This window comes from Salvia hispanica, chromosome 1 (genome assembly GCF_023119035.1).
Source record: "Salvia hispanica cultivar TCC Black 2014 chromosome 1, UniMelb_Shisp_WGS_1.0, whole genome shotgun sequence".
NCBI classification, from domain to species: Eukaryota; Viridiplantae; Streptophyta; class Magnoliopsida; order Lamiales; family Lamiaceae; genus Salvia; species Salvia hispanica.
Genome location: NC_062965.1, coordinates 32941664 through 32960762, shown reverse-complemented (window position 1 = coordinate 32960762; position 19099 = coordinate 32941664). Strand labels below are relative to the sequence as shown.

The 19099-nt window shown below is 35.3% G+C and overlaps 3 protein-coding genes across 4 annotated transcripts; all 3 read right to left on the bottom strand.

The window, feature by feature from the left end:
• Positions 1 to 145: 145 nt before the first annotated feature.
• On the bottom strand, positions 146 to 1833 carry LOC125201461. 2 transcript variants are annotated; one of them, XM_048099582.1, is made up of 6 exons: positions 1815 to 1833; positions 1617 to 1696; positions 1406 to 1526; positions 895 to 1268; positions 701 to 808; positions 146 to 587 (listed from the first exon to the last, which is right to left on the bottom strand). In XM_048099582.1, exons 2-6 carry the CDS (start codon positions 1619 to 1621, stop codon positions 338 to 340), a joined length of 858 nt encoding a protein of 285 aa, XP_047955539.1. In that variant the 5' UTR covers positions 1622 to 1696; positions 1815 to 1833; the 3' UTR covers positions 146 to 337. The 2 variants fall into 2 exon arrangements, with proteins under 2 accessions (XP_047955539.1, XP_047955540.1); XM_048099583.1 differs by lacking the exon at positions 1815 to 1833 and having other exon boundaries at positions 701 to 802; positions 1617 to 1738.
• Positions 1834 to 7458: 5625 nt separating this feature from the next.
• Positions 7459 to 8523, bottom strand: LOC125201460 (E3 ubiquitin-protein ligase SGR9, amyloplastic). Its single transcript, XM_048099581.1, has one exon. The coding sequence runs from the start codon at positions 8470 to 8472 to the stop codon at positions 7606 to 7608; it is 867 nt and encodes a 288-aa protein (XP_047955538.1). The 5' UTR covers positions 8473 to 8523; the 3' UTR covers positions 7459 to 7605.
• A 3090-nt stretch (positions 8524 to 11613) lies between these two features.
• On the bottom strand, positions 11614 to 14135 carry LOC125211228 (pentatricopeptide repeat-containing protein At2g37310). The gene is made up of 2 exons (XM_048110953.1): positions 12097 to 14135; positions 11614 to 12014 (listed from the first exon to the last, which is right to left on the bottom strand). Exon 1 carries the CDS (start codon positions 14013 to 14015, stop codon positions 12126 to 12128), a length of 1890 nt encoding a protein of 629 aa, XP_047966910.1. The 5' UTR covers positions 14016 to 14135; the 3' UTR covers positions 11614 to 12014; positions 12097 to 12125.
• Positions 14136 to 19099: the final 4964 nt, after the last annotated feature.

Genomic DNA, 19099 nt, shown 5'->3' with positions numbered 1-19099 from the left:
CGAAGCCACATAGAACTAAAATATTCACATATGAATTGCCTCATTTAAAAAGCATCAACTGAAATATAACATAATTAGTTGTTAGTAATTCACTCTTTCTATTATCAATTGATTTTTGTATGAAACAAAAAATGAACATGCCCGGTAAAATCCAACAAGCCCCCACTATCTCAATACCAAAAGAAACCTCATCCTCTCTTGGGGACATGAAATATGATCTTATTCTACAGTTCAACTTTCTCTAACATGACTGAAGATCCAAACTACAGAGAGTAGCATTCAAGCATATTATCCAACAAGGTTGTCAATAATTTAGCAATACATGAGCCATTTTATTCTATATGAAAACTGCACTAGATTTGACATTAACTCCCATCATCTTCATCCGCCGTCTCACCATGGAGCTCTGAAGTTCCTCCTTTGCCCGCCTCAGTGTGTCGAGCACCTCCCTCACTGAAGCATCAAGAGCCACCGGATCAATCCTATGCTCCCTTTGAGGCGTATCAACCACAACTAGAGCCATGGAATCATCTACTTGGCTGTTGGAATCATCAGCACAAGATCTAAAGCTATGACAGCACACACCACTGCAAGAAAACAACTAGTCCAAGTTTAAACTACCAATGTATCACTTCTAAGCTAAAGAGGTTTTCAAACAAGATTATTATAGTTCCAAAATCAAGCATGTAATCAAGTTCACCTCTGCTGATCTGTAATTAAACTTGAGTGCTGATCACTAGCAGATGACAAAGAATCCTCAAACAAGCCATTTCTTTGCTTGATGCCCTCATCAGCAGAGGATCTAATGCTGCAAGAAAACACTAGTACAGTTTCACTATGACTAAAGATCTCAAAGGTAGTCTACAATAACAAAGATTCTTGAATGAAGCTCACCTCCCTTGATCCACATTCGAACTCGATTTTTCGCTAGCAGACGATAAAGAATCCGCAAATGTGTCATTTCTTTGCTCAACAATTCTGCCTTTGAATTCAATTGCACAAGAGATTGAAGAAGCCCCTTCAGCAGTGGAGCAGCTGTCATCACTGAGATTAAATGAACAGTTTTGTGTGTCAATCAAATCCTTTTCCTCTTTCCATTCTTGTTCTTCTTTGGTGATTGAACAAGGATTGGATGAAATGCATTCTGATTCATCTGAGCAATGAGAACTTTTCACGGATTCAAGCTTCTTCATCAGAAATTTCAGCCTCTTCTCAGCTTTGTTCCTTGATTTCGCCTCTTGTTTCAACAGCTTTTCTAGTTCCATCAACTGTGATTTTTTCGACATTGAAAAGAACAATAACATTCAGTTGAATTAGGTTCCAAATTTGAGTGAAATGAATCCGCACTAATCAGTTAAAATAAACAATTCCCAAATTTAACAGGTTTCTACATTTGATTTGATACCTTATTTTCCAATTGTAGTTCCTCCTCTTTAGCATTTTTGGAAGCAGCTCTTTCTGCAAGCAGTCTTCCTCTCAAGCAATCCACCGTCCTCACACTGTCTTCTCCTTCCATATTTCTCTCACTAAACCATCAATCACATCAATTGGTCGAATTAAAAAAACAAAAGACAACACACACACACACAATGCCATGAAATTCTGTGAAAACTCACCTCATTATTTATCTGCATTGTCTCCTTCACTCCACATCATTCTCAGTTCTTCAACATCTCCATCTCAACAGTTGCTTTCTCTGTTTACAGTTGAAAATATAGAGGAATTTATAGAATACATAAATAATTCGACTTTTGAAATAAAATAAATACTGTATTGAATTGTAGCAAAAAAGAGAAATAAAGAAAGTAGGTTACAAAATCATTGGGGCTTTACATGTCAGGAAGCCTTTGGCCTCTTCTTACCCACCATAAATGTTTATTACTGCTATCTCATCATTTTAAAATCTTTTAAACGGCAAGTTACAATCAATTTCTTCAACAAAAATCTAGGAATGAGACAGTTGAAATTCCTTTAAACGATTTCATTATGTTTATCGAAATAATAGAATGATGGTTTGAACTGGCCAAATTCAGACTATTCATACTAAATCTGCACGTAATTTCAGTCTCAATATTATATTAATATATGAAACTGTAAACTAACCGAATTCATCTTACAAATTTTAATACTAAAAATTATGAATTGACTAATTCATATCATGAAATTCTTAGACATTGCGTGAAGGCAGCTCAAAATAAATTAGAGATCAAAATAAATTTAAGAGTATTTATGTTCTTAAGTCAAACCTGAGTCCTGGCTTTATACTACTCCATCAAGATTATTTCTGTATTATGACTTATAGTTATTACTGATCATTTATTGCAGTAATTACTGCCCGGTTTTTTTATTTTTGTAAACAACTTTATGCAGATAAGCTTACCGCTTTTTATAATTAAATATTTAGTCTTGGATAATTAAAAAGCTTACCGCTTTTTCCTATAGGGGAAGAAGCATTAATGTCAGTTGTATTTTTTTTTCTTTTCGAAATTATTACCAAGATTCAAGTTTAAAGGAAAAGGAAGGGGAAAAAGAAAACAAGAGATATAGGTGTCGTATTTTGATTTTTTTTTTCTGATTTGCAAATATTTTTTCGATTCTAACCTTGTAAATACTTTTCGTAATTGGTAACTAGTTGTGTATATGCATTTTTCATGGGAACAAGCTACATAACAAATGTAAATTTCATTATTTTATTGAAATGTGCAATTAAATGCGGGGATACTTTTAAAAGCGTAGGCATCAGTAGCCATATTATTTAAGTCCCTTATACTAGAAACCCCTAAGTTAGTTATTTGATCTTATCGGGAGACAAGCCCTTGCCCCGTTTTATTAAATTTATCAATGAAATACTCAAATATAACTAAGTCAATTCAACAAACTTGCGTTAAATTGTTCTACAATTTAAGAATTTATATATATAATGTATGTACATTCGACCATTCCCGACGACTGAATTGAGAAGAGTAGTTATGTCAAAAATCCCGAAAAACGAGAGACCGATTTAAATAAACCAAGAAAAATAAATTGGTTTAGAACCGAGAATAACTAGCCTAAAATATTAATAAAAGTCTAATTGGCTCGATTTGAAAATATATCGAAAACCGATAGGAATGCCTTGTTAACTGCAATGTTTGTATTTAGTATTTAATTTTAAAATTTGTTAATACTTATATTTTTATGATAAAAATTTGCTCTAATTATTACTCATTCATATGAAAAAAAAATTGTCAGTTAATTTGTAAATTAATGTTAAAATGATAAATTTTTTTATCTAAATATGAAATTAAGCGTTCCAATTTTAAAAATCACAATATAATATTTTTCGTAAATACTAAAATAAAATACTAGTTACTAAGAAAGTCAGTATCATTAAATTTAGTTAGGCCCGGCCGACTAGCCCGGAATCGGTTGGGTTAGAATTGAAGGCCTACTATTTTAACCTTAAAAAAGAGCCCGATCACCCTAATTGAAAATAGCTTAAAATTGAGTGATATAGTGATATGGGTCGATTAAATTGTGAGAATGTGAGTAGTGATACTAAATAAGAAGTTAATACTTTGAATATAATGAAATGGGAAGAGGACAAATAGATAATCTGAGACTAGGTTAAGTCACGTCGTAGACGGTGCCCCCACCTCTCTTTCACTCCTCGCCCGTGCCCTCAAATTTAACTACCAATGTAAACAAACAAACAAATAAATGTATATAAATACAGTATCTCAAATATCTGTTGCTTCTTATATTTCGAGGATTGAGTGATCACAGACTCAGAGTCCCAGCATAGACAATGTCACAGGATCTGGAAGGTTTAGATTTCAATAATTTTATGATTTCCCAGTGTGCTTGATAATTCAAACTTTTCGATTATGTTCTCCTGGCTCAAGTTATTGAGTGAAACTGTTTTAGAGGTAGTCATTTAAATATAGTAATGTTAGTATTTTAATTCACGTAAGTAATAAGTTACACAAAAACCGCACAATATTCAAACACATTTCATATGTCTCATAAGTTGAACAAAAAATAATGGGTAATAAATATCATTCCAGTCTATATAAATTAGGTCTAGAGTGAAGATAAAATAAGTTTGAAAACATAATTTCTAGTTTTATACTATTTGATTCTCGAGTTAAAGACATCGAATACCCGAACCAAATTAGATTGTAAATCTGATTTGTATAAATATTTTAAACGAAAATCTATATTGAAACTACAAGACTACAATAAACGAATGATTGTATGGCACACACTAGTTGATGAATAATGATGAAGTATCATGTTTGGCGACGTGTAACAAAAGGGCCTCGTTTCATACATTGTTATGATTTTGGTAACATCGAGACCTCTGCCTCTAACCTTCGCTCAGAAGCAATGTTTGGATACAATTTCTGGACAATACACTAACTGGGCCTGCCTGTAATAATTGACTTCATTTCTTTAAAATTAAATTATTATACTCCAAGGTTTGATTATTATACTTCAACTTTTTAACAATTTACTTTGCATAATTTTAATTTATAGGCTTGTCAAAAGTAGATAGATTGCACTGCACTCCAAGTCTTATTTATCTATATCACGACTTCCTATCTTCATAATACCAGATATTTTAAGTTAGAGTGAACTACAAAAATAGTCTCTGAACTATACGTTTATCTCGCCAATGAATCCTGAACTTTAAAAATATCCTCAGACAACTCTGGACTAAGCGTTTATCTTGAAAATGGTCATTTTTTAGACAAAAATACCCTTTTGGGGGGTTTTGGGGAGTTTTGACAATTTGGCTTTTTTACATTTTAAATCTAATATTATTTCAGTGATGGACTAAATCTGATATTATTTTAAAATTATCATTCTTCTTTCATTTTATCATCTTTCACTTTGTTTCTTTATTTCAATATTAGATTTAATTTTATAAAATTAAATTTTAAATTTCAATTTTTAAATATCAATAAAAAATTTTAATTATTAAAATTACTATTAAATAACAAATTAATAGTTTTAATCAATATTTGATAGTGTGTAATATTTAATCAACAAGGTAAAGGTGCGACTACACCTTAGTTTTAATCAATATTTAATAGTTTTAATCATAAATAGATCATATAACATGATTTATTTTGCAATAAATATGCATCTAATGTATATGAGAATTTGACTAAAAATATTATGAAGTTGACTAAAAATTTGATGTACGAGAATTTTTGTTGAAATTTTCTAATTAATTTTGATTGTTTTCAAATTAATAAACGAAAATTATATTAGTCTTACATTATATGCATATTTATTTCGGAATAAATCGTATTATATGATCTATTTATGATTAAAACTAAGGTGTCATCGTACCTTTACCTTATTGATTAAATATTAGACACTGTCAAATATTGATTAAAACTATTAATTTGTTATTTAATAGTAATTTTAATAATTAAAAAAATTTATTGATATTTAAAAATCAAAATTTAAAATTAAATTTTATAAAATAAATCTAATATTGAAATAAAGAAATAGAGTGAAGGATGGCAAAAGGAAAGAAGAATGATAATTTTGAAATAATATCGGATTTAGTACATCATGAAATAATATCAGATTTAAAATGGAAAAAGACCAAATTGCCCAACCCCCCCCCCCCAAAAAGGGTATTTTAAATCACGAAACAATGAAAAATGACCATTTTCGAGATAAACGCTTAGTTCAGGGTTGTCTGGGATATTTTTTAAATCTAGAGTTCATTGGCGAGATAAACGCATAATTCATGGACTATTTTTGTAGTTCACTCTTTAAGTTATAGTGAAAGCCAAAGGTCCACTTTCGTAGTATCAAAATAGGATAATGGTATTTGACATTAGGTACTCCTCAATTCTTAATATGTCTCTGAACATTTGTTACTTATTTACATTTTTACTCGTTCCCAAAATTAATCACTTACTTTCATTCTATTATATTAAGTATTTCTTAAAATTCATATAAAATTAAATAGTGATAAATTATTACGAAGATGATAAAACATTTGTTACTTATTTACATTTTTGTCTGTATCCAAAATTCACCACTTATTTCCATTATATTATACGGAGTATAAAGTATTTCTTAATATATATGTAAAAGTAAATAGTGATAAATTATTAGGAAGAAAGGGAAGTAATTTATCTTGTAATCAGCGGACCTTTCAAAAACTTTGATGAGTCCACAAAGCTACAGGTTCTGAACTACTATTCGACTTGATTCAAACACGCTGGTTGGGCTGCATGATATGATGTTAGTGATAGGCCCATTTACGTGGGCTTAAATTGTTAATTGATTTACATTTTTTTCGTTTATATTCTAATTATTTATATTCGTGCATGACGTATTTTACTAAGTTGAAATATTTAATATATAGGCAAAAGTTAAAACAATAAAAATGCCCGTTCGGTATTATGCAAATGGAATCGGAATCTATTGAAATGGTATTGGAATATATTTTTGAGGGATTCTTGGTAGTTGAATTTATAAATCACAGCAGTTCTCGTTTAGTAGTAAGTATCATGTGGTTCTTGTGTGTAAATTACAACAGTTGGTTCGATGGAGTTAAAAGATTCAGAAAATAATATTTTATAATCATTAGCTATTTTGGGTGAGGGTACTCGGCGCTCGACTCAGGTATCAAACTAGCAAGGGCGGATATGGGACTGACAGTCAACAACTCAAAACGACATCATTGGTACAATAATTAATTTAAAATTGTCAATTAACACCACAACTCAAAGCCTCAAACGGACAATAAATCAGATTACGGAGAATGCTAGTCTAAATACTAGTATTTTCGATTGCTAAGGCTATAAATTGAACTAGCTAGCTGGAAATTCATGTGATAAAATGTGATTAACCCAGTAATTAATTAACCAATACTGTATGTATAAGGAATTTAGCTGCGAACAATATATATTTGCAATCAATCAAGTATATATCCGTATGTCAAACTACTATAAATTAATAAATAGATGGATATGATGGAAATTATTGAACACATATTTATTGTGGTTGACATCACTTGAAAATTCGACGATTTCTGGACATCACTCTCTCTACCAGCTAACATTGACCTAAACCACAAACTCATGTTTTTATCTATAATGGTTGATGTTCATCCTTCTACATCTCTTTCTTCTCAACCATTCTTTATACACATTTATTTATGACTTCCATAATATTTTTACAATATATTTTCGAGATAAATAATTATGTCAGACTATATTTTACATGTGTATGTGTATTTTGACACGTGTGTCATTTACATATGGCCAAACCACCAATTTTGTAGGATATTATTAAGAATATTATATAATGACATATTTAATTTTTATAAAAATGTAACATCAAATCACAAAACATATCTAGAAACTAAAAGTGGTCCGTTGCAATTAATCACGGAATTGGTAAAGCATTAGTAATCATATCGTTGGTAAAAATAAAACAATCACATAAAAAAACTACACTGCGTAATTCTAATAATGCATTGTTACATGATTTACATCATCATCTCTAATTCTATTATACCATTCCATCTAACTGATTTCGCAATGAATTTCACAATATCTCATCACACATTACATTTAGTAATTGGAAAACTCATGTACTCTCACAAGAGGCGATCACGGCGAGCTCCTCCAAGAGGCGGTCGATCTCGCGGCGGAGATCGTCGGTGGGGAGGCGGTGGCGGCAGCAAGGGCAAGTATTCCTCTTCTTGAGCCACCGCAATATGCAAATCCAATGAAACAAATGGTTGCATGGCAACTCACACACATCTCTCCCTTCCCTCATCTCCTCCCTACATATCACACACTCCTCCCCTCCCTTCACCACCACCGACGGCAGCGCCACCACCGCCGCCGCCGACGCCGCCTCCTCCCTCCCCTCCTTCCCCTCCTCCCCGCCGCCGCCGCATCCCATCACGCCCACCAAATTCCAGCATCTTCTCACGGACTCGACGAACTGGACCAGAGCCTCTCCGTCGGAGCAGCCGCCGAGTCTCGAGAGCCTCAGGACGGCGTCGGAGACGTAGCCGGCGAGGATGGCGCGCCACCACGAGGGCGGGGCGTCGAGGAAGTTGGGGTCGTGCTGGTGGAGCTCGCAGAGGAGGAGGAGGAGGAGGACGGCGTCGAGGTCTCTGAGCTTCATGTGGGCGGCGGAGGGCGGCGGCGGAGGGGCGGCGGTGGGGTTTCGGATGGCGTGGGTGAGGAGGGTGAGGTTGGAGAGGAGGTGGCGGGCGACGAGGAGGGACTTGTGGTGGAGGGAGAGGGATTGGAGGTGGCGGAGAGTCAGGGTGAAGAGGGTCGGGTAGGAGAGGAGGGCCACGAGGCGGCGGAGGTGGCGCCGGAAGAGGGCGGAGATGGAGTGGGAGAGGTGAGAGAGATGGGGAGGAGGGAGAGTGGAGAGAGCACCCATGAGTATGGCTTCTGTGGAGTTCAAGTAATTTGCCATGTTTGCAAAAACCATGTGCCTCTCTAATTGTGAAATGTGGAATGGCTTTTATATGTAAGGAAACAAAAAGGGTGTGTGACTATAACAAGAATAAGAAAAAGTATTATTGTATTCACAACTTTTTTCCCTCTTTGGACTATAGAGGACTAAGCACTTTTTACATTCATGGTTAAAAAGTTAGGATTTATCAATACTAGTAAATGATTAGTGCAAAAAAAAACATGTTGTCATGAATAACATAGGCAATTCATGATAGCATATTGCTTGTATTTCAGTGTGTCAAATTTGATTCAGTTGTTTAAAGTACTAAAACCGGTTTTTGGATTATCAAATGTTAGGAAGTGTAATGGATTCTTGCAGTAGTAAAGTGGCAAAAGATATATAAAAAAGATTTGATGGACGAGGAATGTTCTTGAAAGCAAACACCAGATCCAAAGCTGTGGATATAATAACCAAAAAAGGGAAAGTAAACATGAGCCCCACTTCCACAGTCAAGTAAATTTTACAGCCTCACACACTTTGTATTTCAGGAATACCATATTTATCATTTTAACCCATTCGATCTGATTATAAATTCAAGACCAATTCGCAAGACAAAAATAAAATCAAATATGAAGGCCCCTAAGGAAACAAAATCAAATACGAAGTCATATACAAATATCTCCCTTATTTTATGCTAACTCTGAAAGTAAAACTAGGGGTGGGTAAGTACGGTATACATTACCGAAACCATCATACCGTATACCTTACCGTAAATACGGTATGCGAAAAAGTCATACCTTTACCTTACCAAAGTTTTCGGTATACCGAACTTCGGTATACCTTATTTTCGGTATGACGAATTTCCATACCGATACCGTACCTCATTTTCGGTATACTATACCGAATTTCGGTATATCTTACTTTTGCGGTATACCCGACTTTCAACATCAATTAAAATAGAAAATTAGAGTTTTTAGAATATTATTTATATTTTATAAATTTAAAAATAAATTAAATATAATTTATTCATAATTATATTTATATTTCATAATAGATTTTATAATTTAAAAATATATAAAATACTCACTTTTCTTAACATTTCTTAAAACTCGTGTCGGCCATAAATGAGACTCCTAATGGTGGACGGAGGGAGTATATTTTATATATGATTGTGTTTATATTTTTGTGGTATATACATTAGTTTACGGTATATACCTTAATTTACGGTATATACCGAATTTCGGTATGCAGAGGTATACCGATATACCGCAGTATTTGAAAATTCATACCGTTACCTTACCAGAATCATTCGGTAAGGTATCATACCGCACCGAAAGTCACGGTATACCAAAAATTCGGTATTTTCGGTATTTTTTCGATACGATAAAGCCGGTATTTTGGCATTTTCCCCCAGCCCTAAGTAAAACATGCAATAAAATGGGAATCTAAGACAACAGTCCCGACACCCTAAAGATTCAGACGTGTCACGGAGCAAGCCCCATGATGGGAATCAAATTGTAGTATTTTCTCCATTAGGTTTGATGAACTTTTATGTTGTTCTATGGACTTATTAGTGTTAGCTCACTTATGTAGATAATGGCTGGAGAAAAGATGGAGAAATGACAAAGTTTGGAGCAAGAAAATAAAGCAAAACAACAAGGGTCGTCGGTTGGAGTTCAAGATGCAAGGGCCATGCAGAAAGTTGCTCTTGAAACAATGCCGATGACACAAACCATGTGGTCAGAAGACGAACCACACAACACATGCGAAATGTCGAGAATCAATTTATCCCTCAATTTAGTTAATTAAGGAATAAGATAGCCTTTTAGTCTTCGTGTAGGCTCTCTTGCAAATTTTAGGGTGATTATTACTCCCTTCGTCCAACGAAATGTGAACATTTGCTTATCAGCACGAGATATTTTGTATCGTTGTTTAGTGAGTTAATTGAAAAGAAATTAAAGTAAGAGAGACTAAAAAGTAGAGATGATGCTCTTTCTATTTTTTTTTTAGATATTTGTGTAATTTATACCTTAAAATACACAATAGCTCGTTTGTAAGCCAATTACACAAAAAAGGTGTAGAGAGAATTCTGATTATCACCATATCAAATACTCCTAGTCAAGTTCACAAAAGTTGTAGACATTCGACAAAAAATTCCACATCTACTTTGCATTATTGAGCATGGCAAGTATGATTAACAATGATGTGAAAAACAAGAAGAAAAAAAGCATTGGGACTTCACAGGTGGTAGAGTAACATGGAAGGGAGTGTCTGGAGATGTTTGATATTTGTCCTGAACTTTGTGTCCAGTTATACATTTTTCTACTTATCATTCGGATCTGTTTACCAAAACGAAAAGGACCAAATAACAAGAAAATAAAAAAAACAAGTTGGCCCATATATCTACTCTATGTTTTCACAGGTCCTACAAAGTGTGTATTAGGAAATCAATAATGCAGATTGCACTACACTAACTAGTTACACCTTTCAGCCCTGAACAGTCGCGTTCCAAGCGATCGAGTTGTGTGGAAAATGAAACTAAAATCATAAAAAATCTCTATACGACTATACGTTAGTTGGATTTGGTGGTGGCGTTACGTCTTGTACGTGAACGATTGCACATACCATTTCGGGGTGTCATTAAAGGTTATGCAACAATAGTTGAGAAAAGACATTAATGAAATGGCTAAGTAGTCTGGTGCAGATTCAAGCAAAGGCCTAACGTGGGACCAGTACCATCATGACTCAAGGCAAAAAGGAAAAAGTTAAGGGCATTGAACCACTTCTCCTGTTAATTACCTAATGCAATCAACGGACAGATATATGTGTTGCCATGAGAATCCTAGGTAAAATGTCTACAGGTTGGGTTTGAACTATTGAAATGTATCTATACAGAAAGTTACTAGCTGGAGCAGAGACGATTAGAATGAAAATGGTAATCTAACTACAAGCATCTAGCTAGTGTAATATTCTCACAAGCCAAGCCTTAGTTGCTTAAACTTTGATCCTACCTGGTTGAAGAGGACACAATTTCCATCGCAGAAGGCACACAATGACACGAACTAACAGATTCAACTAGATAATATGCTTACTACTCAGTGGTAATAAAGTCACAGGTTTCAACAATCAAGAACATGTAGCAAGAAGCAGCTCAAAGATTTTGACAACACCAAATCACCGAAGCTATAACTTTTTCCTTCTGGTATTATTGAATTCTTAGAGATTGTTTTCATTAAATAGTAACTAAATCAAGAAAATGGACAAGATACCTCATGGATGCATCAATTATCATCAAGTGCACAAGCCGAGCTCTCAGTCTCAAACTGGACTTTTAGTAGGACTGCTCTCATTTGTTGTTACAGTATCTCCTCTAGAAATCTTGCTAGCACCTAGAAGACACCATTACATTTCTTCTACAATCCCCCGATTTGCAACCATCAGTGAACTGGAGAACTCTATGTCGTACTAACTTCCTTCAAACAATCATCATATGCCTTCTTTAGCCATCAACATTTGTAGCGCTCCAAGTGTGTGAGCCTAGCCCTCGGACTGGGTTTATGTTGTTACTGTGACTCCTGTACAAATCTCAACAGCAAACACCATTACATTTCCAACTCTTGATAACTCCCCTCATTAAATTCATCGATCATCAAATACCTTCTTTAACCAACAACTCTTGCAAACATTTACCAACTTTTACCCCTTCTTTCATTCATAGCACTTCCTCTCACGAAGCCACCAGAGGTTTCTATTCGGCTACTGCCAGCAACTTTCTTAAATCCCCTCTTCGCCAATCTCTCTCTTACACTCTCGGCTTCCTCCCACCTACCAGCTTTTGAAAATAAATTTGCCATAACAATGTAATTGGTTGGGTTTTCAGGCTCCAATTCGAATAAATGCTCACAGACAAACTCAGCAAGCTCAACATCACCAGCCTCTGAAGCTCCACTAAGCAGAGCACCCCAAACCGGAGCCGTAGGTTCACTAGGCATTTTCTTTACAAAATCTACTGCTTCAGACAGCTTACCTACTCGGCTCAGGCATGCAACCACACAAGCATAATGATTCGGCAAAGGCTGAATTCCATACTTTGGCAGCAAAGAACCAAATATCTCACGAGCTTCGTCCACTAGCCCAGCATGAGCACAAGCAGCTAAAACAGCAGTAAATGTGATAGCATCTGGATTTATCTTGCTATTTAGCATCTCCTCGAATAGACTAAGTGCTGAGTTAGCATCTCCATGAGCTGCATAGGCTGCGATTATAGCAGTCCATACTATCACACTCTTATCCTGTGCAAGATCAAATATTCTCTGTGCTCCCCTCAGATATCCAAGCTTGGCATATACATCAACCATTGCAGTAACCACATAGATATTCCTATGGTAATTGTTTTTAATAGCATAAGCATGGACTTCTTTTCCCCCTTTCAAATGTGAGACAAATGGAATAGCTGGAAGTATACTCGACAAAGTTACAGCGTCAGGCTTGAAACCAGAACCTTGCATTTCACGAACTAGATCTAAAACTCTATCATGCTGATTATTCTGAACGCTACCCGAAATAACTGCATTCCAAGTACTCAATCCCGGCTTCCACATTCCCCTAAATACACTCATAGCTTCCTCAACGAACCCGTGAACCATGTAGGCAGATATAATCGTTCCATAAGTTATCTCATCCTTCTCACTCATTTCCTCAAAAAGCTGCCTAGCATAGTCCAAGCTACCGCATTTAGCATAAACCCCAATGATCGAGTTACAAAGTGAAAGATCCATTTCAACCTCATTTTCAATCAAATATTGATGCACTGCCATCCCTGTTATAAGATCACTCGACTGCGCACACGCTTGCAAAACGCTCACTGCAGTAACCGCATCGGGCCTTACAGCTTCCGAATCCAGCATTCTTTTATACAAACCCTTGCATTCCTCAAAGAACCCACCTTGCGAGTACCCCGAGATCATCGAATTCCAAGAGACCGAGTCCCTCTCAGGCATTTCATTAAACAAGCTCCTCGCCGAAGCCACATCACCACACCTCGAGTAGTAAGTCACCAACCCATTCCCCACGTAAACATCACAATCAAACCCACATTTAACAACATAACAATGAACCATCCGAGCCGGAAGAGGCCCGTCCAAGGCCACCTCTGACATCGACTTCAACACGCAACTCAATGTAAAACCATCCGGCTTGACATCCGCCAAATCGAAACGATCGTGATCCCCTTGTCGAGACAACAAGGAGGCAAAGAGATCCAGCGTGTGAGCGTGGTGGTTGTGCACGGTGCAGGCGATGAGGAGGGCGTTGTAGGCGAAGGTGTTCTTGTGCGGAATTTGGTCGAACACATGGCGTGCGCGGGAAATCTGGCGGTTCTTGGAGTAGAAAGCTATGAGCTTGGAGGCGAGGAAGTTGTCGGCGGTGGTGGAGGTGAGGATGAGGCGGGCGTGGAGCTGCTCGGCCTGGCGCGGGAGGCGGAGGTCGGTGCAGCGCTGGATGAGGCGGCCGTAGAGAGTGTAGTTGATGTGGTAGCCATGTAGGCGGGGGAATGGCACTGCCACTGTCACTGTCATTCAAATTCTAGTGAATTCAAATTTCTAATCCAATAATATTTCTATTTCAATTTTCGAAAGGAATTACAGCAGTTCAATTTAAATTTTAAATCATCGCTCTCAAAATGCCCATGATCAAGGGAGCGGACTACTAGATTTTATTTGGCGTGAAATTCACTCAATTAAATTATTTAAATTACACGTACTTTATATTTTTGGGTAAATATTCTATTATTTCCTTGTGAAAAAATTGGACAAGATTTCCATTGAATTTTCGGCTTTCCCAATCGGATGAACTGCATAAATGGTACTTGATCTTTCATTTTCGCATATAAATATTACATGATTTTTATTTTATATCATTTTTGGTACCCTATGACAAAAACCCTAGGTATAAAAAATGTGACTTTTTTGTATTGGAGGATATTTTTAAAAATTTAATTAAATAGAATCAAATATGTGATTTTTTTTCTTCCTTTCTTATTTCTTTTCTTCTTCTTTAGTTTATTCTTCTTTCTTTTTTCTTCATTTTCTTCTTTCTTTTTAGTATTTTATCTTCCTTTCTTCTTTCTTTTTTCTCCTTAGTTTATGTTTCCTCTATTTTCTTTTCTCTTCTTTTTCTTCTTTTTTTTAGTGTTTTATACATACATCTAATTGCATTCATAATATAAATCAATAACAAAACACCTAATTAAATTAATTAGTAAAAGTAATTAAATCAATTGAATATTTTTAATTAAATTATTTATACTCATTTTAGGGTTGAAACACCTAATTAAAAATATTCAACTCTTTATAATTATGAATACAATTCACAATTTTAAATTTTTATTAAGACTATATTGATTATTTATTAATTTAATATAAAATAATTATTATTTATTAATTACTGCTAGTTTTTATAATAATAATAATAATATTATTTAATAATTCAATATAATTATAACTATAATTTATTATTATAATAATATTATTATTACAATAATTCAATATAATTATAACTATAATTATGATAAGTATTTTTAAATGATACTCCCTCCGTCCCGCTTAAGATGACACGTTTTCCTTTTTAGTTTGTCCCAACTAAGATGACACATTTCCTTTTTTGGTAACTTTTTCTCTCCAATTAATACACTCAACCACTTTTTCTCACTCCTATTAAAATATTCATTTTTCTTTATCTCTCTACTTTAATACTTACACACACCTTCTTTCTCTCCAATTAAACACTTTAACCAATAGTTCCTCAAATCCCGTGCCGACTAAGCAATGTGTCATCTTAGCCGGGACGGAGGGAGTAGTTAAAAACTAACTAATTATTAATTTATAACATCAAAATAATAATATGAATATTGATTAATAATAATAGCATAAAGAGTGATGAGAATGAGAGAAAATTTTATAATATCACTTTTGGTACTAGTTTTGTCAATGCCCAAAATATCATTTATGACACAGATGGAAAAATAATTTGTTTAGAGGGTATTTTGGGGTGAAAATTGCATCATGTACAAAAAATGTGATTTATAGGTACCATAAACGATACTATAAAATAAAGATCAGGTACCATTTATGTGCGAAAGTGAAAGATCAAGTACCATTTATGTAGTTCACGATCCAATTATCCCAATATCGTTTTTCCCTCCTACCTTTGTCGTCACATCTCGTGCAAATTCATCAATGGCTAATTGACGAAAAAATTTAGTAGCAAAAATGCCATTCTTTAAAAGCAAACAATAGGATCGTCGATCAGTGCCTCCCTCGGCGCCTATTTGGGGGTGAGAGCCGAGCGGCGGCAAACGGAGGGCGCCGCTGCCCCAGGCGTTGAACGCCGATCGGCGCGAGATCAGCGCCTATTGCGCTTCGAACACTTCGAACGGGCGCTAATCTCCAATTTCATTTTTTATTTTAATAAATTATGTTTGGTTTTTTCTTATGTTTTTTTCCTAAAATTTATTTCGTTTTTATTGTTTTACATTCCCACCATCTCCAAAAAATTAAACTTCTGAAATGGTACGAATTTTAATGCAAAATTGGTAAAGTAAGAAAGATAGAAAGAAAAATAAGTTAGTAGAAAATGAGTCTCATCTCATTAGGGAGAGAGAATTTTTTTTTAAATAGAAAGCTTTTATTTTTAGAAGATAGACTAAAAAGGAAAAAATATTTATTTTAGGGGACGGAGGTAACATTTGAAAAACACCAACAATTAAAATGAATTATATAGAAATAGTGAGATATGTAGAGATGAGCTGTGTGTTAAGCTACTGAGTGGCAAGAGGAAAATGAAGATGAGCTTTGAGATAATTTCTTATTGTGAATGTTTTATACTTCCCAAGGAAAATTTGGATGCATTTTGTGATTGGTACTGTTGGAGATCGGTGGTACACACCCAAACTCCACATTAGTATGATACTATCTGCTTTGGGAAAAGCCCTCACGGTTTTGCTCTTGGGATACACCCCAAAAGGCCTCATACTAATGGAGTTGGGGTAGCCCATATATATATATGCTTGCAACTCTTGTTCATTCTCCAATGTGGGATATTGTTTACCTTCACAGGTGCACCAGCGATACAACAATCAATCTATCATCCAAAAACCTTAAAAAACAATTGTGTGTTTGAACCATAAATCCATGTGCTTAGGAATGAATTTTGGTGATGGAAAAAAACATTCAACTGAGAGAGTTCAACGACCAAATGCATAAGCTTGTTGTTTGCATCTTATTCATACATGAAAACAAAAAATAAAGCAAAGAACCTCTCTGGCTAATCAACGAACACATTGTGCAAAAGCGAGAACAAATCAAATGCTTCAAAATTGTCACCGAAATTTTATATCAACTAAATGATCAATTCGATCCAAAAAAAAGTTCCTCCAAAGATCAATTCTTATTTCTATACTTATATTACCTTGTTATCAAGTCAAATAATTTAGTACTCCCTCCGTCCCTCTGTAATAGAGGCATTTCTTTTCGGCACAGGATTTAAGAAAAAATGTTTTAAATGAGTTAAGTATAAGGAGAATAAAGTAGAAAGGAAAAAGGTAGAGAGATGAAGAGAGAGTAAACTAAGAGATAGTAAAGTACTTTTTGCCAAAAAAGGAAATGACTCAGCTACATAAGGACAACCCAAAAAGGAATACGACTTAGCAATAGAGCGACGGAGGGAGTAACTCCAAAGAGAGTTTTGTCATATCTTTTTAAGTTCGCTTTAGACCCAAAACTAAGAGGTGTTACATAAAAATAATCTCAAACTCATCATTCACATTGAATTTGAGAATTAAATATATCAAACGAGTGTCTAAAATATAAATAAGTATTGCACACATCACGAGTATTATCAACAAACTAACTCTGGACAAGAACATTGAAAGTACGAGTATGCGTTCACGGTGCGCACAGAAGGAAATAAACAGGTTTCCTTGGTCCAGCCAATCCACTAGATCACGCGGTCTAGGAACTCGTTGGTCGCAGGAAATCCTGGTCGTCGGACACACAGAGCACTTCTTTCAAAAACCCTCAACCACTTTACTAAACCTAGTATAGGGAAGTAGGGATCGATCCTACAGAGAAGGATGCGTAATAATCATGTTCAAGGATTTGGACTTGTTTTTGGTGTTGGCTGCTGCCACGCATTTTTCTTGGGTTGAGGAAACAAATTAAACTTGGCTTGGGAATCTTAAAACTCCTACGCTAATAGCTAGACTTAGGCGAAATAACAAGAGAACGTTGCAAGAAAATTAACTGCTCAATCACCAGATCTAAAAAAACTACTCTAATTACCTAGACCTAGGAAACAAACTGACTCGTGGGGACCATGACTGAAAAAAGCATGGTACGGACGAAAAGCTGGCAAGAATAACTAACTCGGGTACTAACTAACAACGACATCATCTTCTTCAACCAAATTGCGTAAAAAAAACTCATAAGAAGAACAACTTGAACGAAATCAGAGCAGAGCAAACTAAATCTAAATCAAATTGATGCATAACAATGAAGAACTGAACGGATCTACAGATGCTAGACGAAGTAAAGCAGGAAACAAGCAGAAAACTCAATCCATCTAACAACTTCCTTTTCTTACTTCGGATCCAACCTCAGACGCTAAATCCACTCCGGATCCAAGCGTCCGACACAAACTCCTCCCAACAGAAACACTTCATCACTTCAGATTTAAACAACAACCTCCAATCAGTCAATAAACCACAGATCTATCACCAAATTCCCAGATCGAGTACCACAACATCAAAATAAAACAGAGATCGACATAATACTTGTTAAAATAAACTCTCAGCAGCAAGATCTACGTAAATCAACTCAAAATATCACAACTAAACGCAAACCAACAGAAGCAAAAAGATAACAAGTAACATCAACAGCCAAGTCGACTCCCGAAAGTGAAGTTCGACCGCAAAAGTGCAAAACAACTGAAAATTTAAAGAGATTGTATCTTCGTCCACACGCGGACGGTGTTGCAACTGAGACCTTCTAAAGAAATGAACCCCTCGTAACCCGAACTACCCCAGATCTCCCATTCCCAAGTGTGTGTGTTATGTGTGTGAGCTAAAAGAGAGTGAAAAGTGATATCGTTGTGCGTTGCATGCTCTTCTATTTATAGGCGTTGGAGTGGGGTCCAGCGACGTATAGATAGACTTTGTTGCCCTCAGCCACTGACTCTCTCCGTCACGCCTTCTTTTCTTTCGAATTCTGCTCACTTCACTTCATTCCTTTGCTAGACCGTTTCCTTCAGCATTCCCTCGATCTAGCGATTTTATCACACACCTGGCTTAGGAAACATGTTAGACCCAGCAAATTGTAACGCTTTTTACCATATAACCGATGCATGAAATTAGTCTTATCAAACATATATTCAAATAAATGAGTTTTGACTCAAACCTAAGGGGTTATATCTGCAATTAACAGATAGGATCGGTCAATTTACATTAAAATTTGATCATTCACACTGAGTATAAACCAAGAAACAAGAGCCTAAAGTAAAAGTAATAAGTATTGCATAGTTATAAGTAGAAGAAATAAGAAAAAAGTATTCAAAGACAACAACAACGATAACTTAGACAGAATCACTCAATTTCAAATTGAGTTTG

Excerpts from the sequence above, each read along its gene's own strand:
- LOC125201461 (XM_048099582.1), bottom strand. Across the intron at positions 1,269-1,405 it reads AACTACAATTGGAAAATAAG|TTGATGGAACTAGAAAAGCT; the intron begins GTATCAAATCAA and ends AAAAAATCACAG. Across the intron at positions 809-894 it reads TCGAATGTGGATCAAGGGAG|CATTAGATCCTCTGCTGATG; the intron begins GTGAGCTTCATT and ends GTTTTCTTGCAG.
- LOC125201460 (XM_048099581.1), bottom strand. The coding sequence starts at position 8,472 with ATGGTTTTTGCAAACATGGCAAATTACTTGAACTCCACAGAAGCCATA.
- LOC125211228 (XM_048110953.1), bottom strand. The coding sequence starts at position 14,015 with ATGACAGTGACAGTGGCAGTGCCATTCCCCCGCCTACATGGCTACCAC.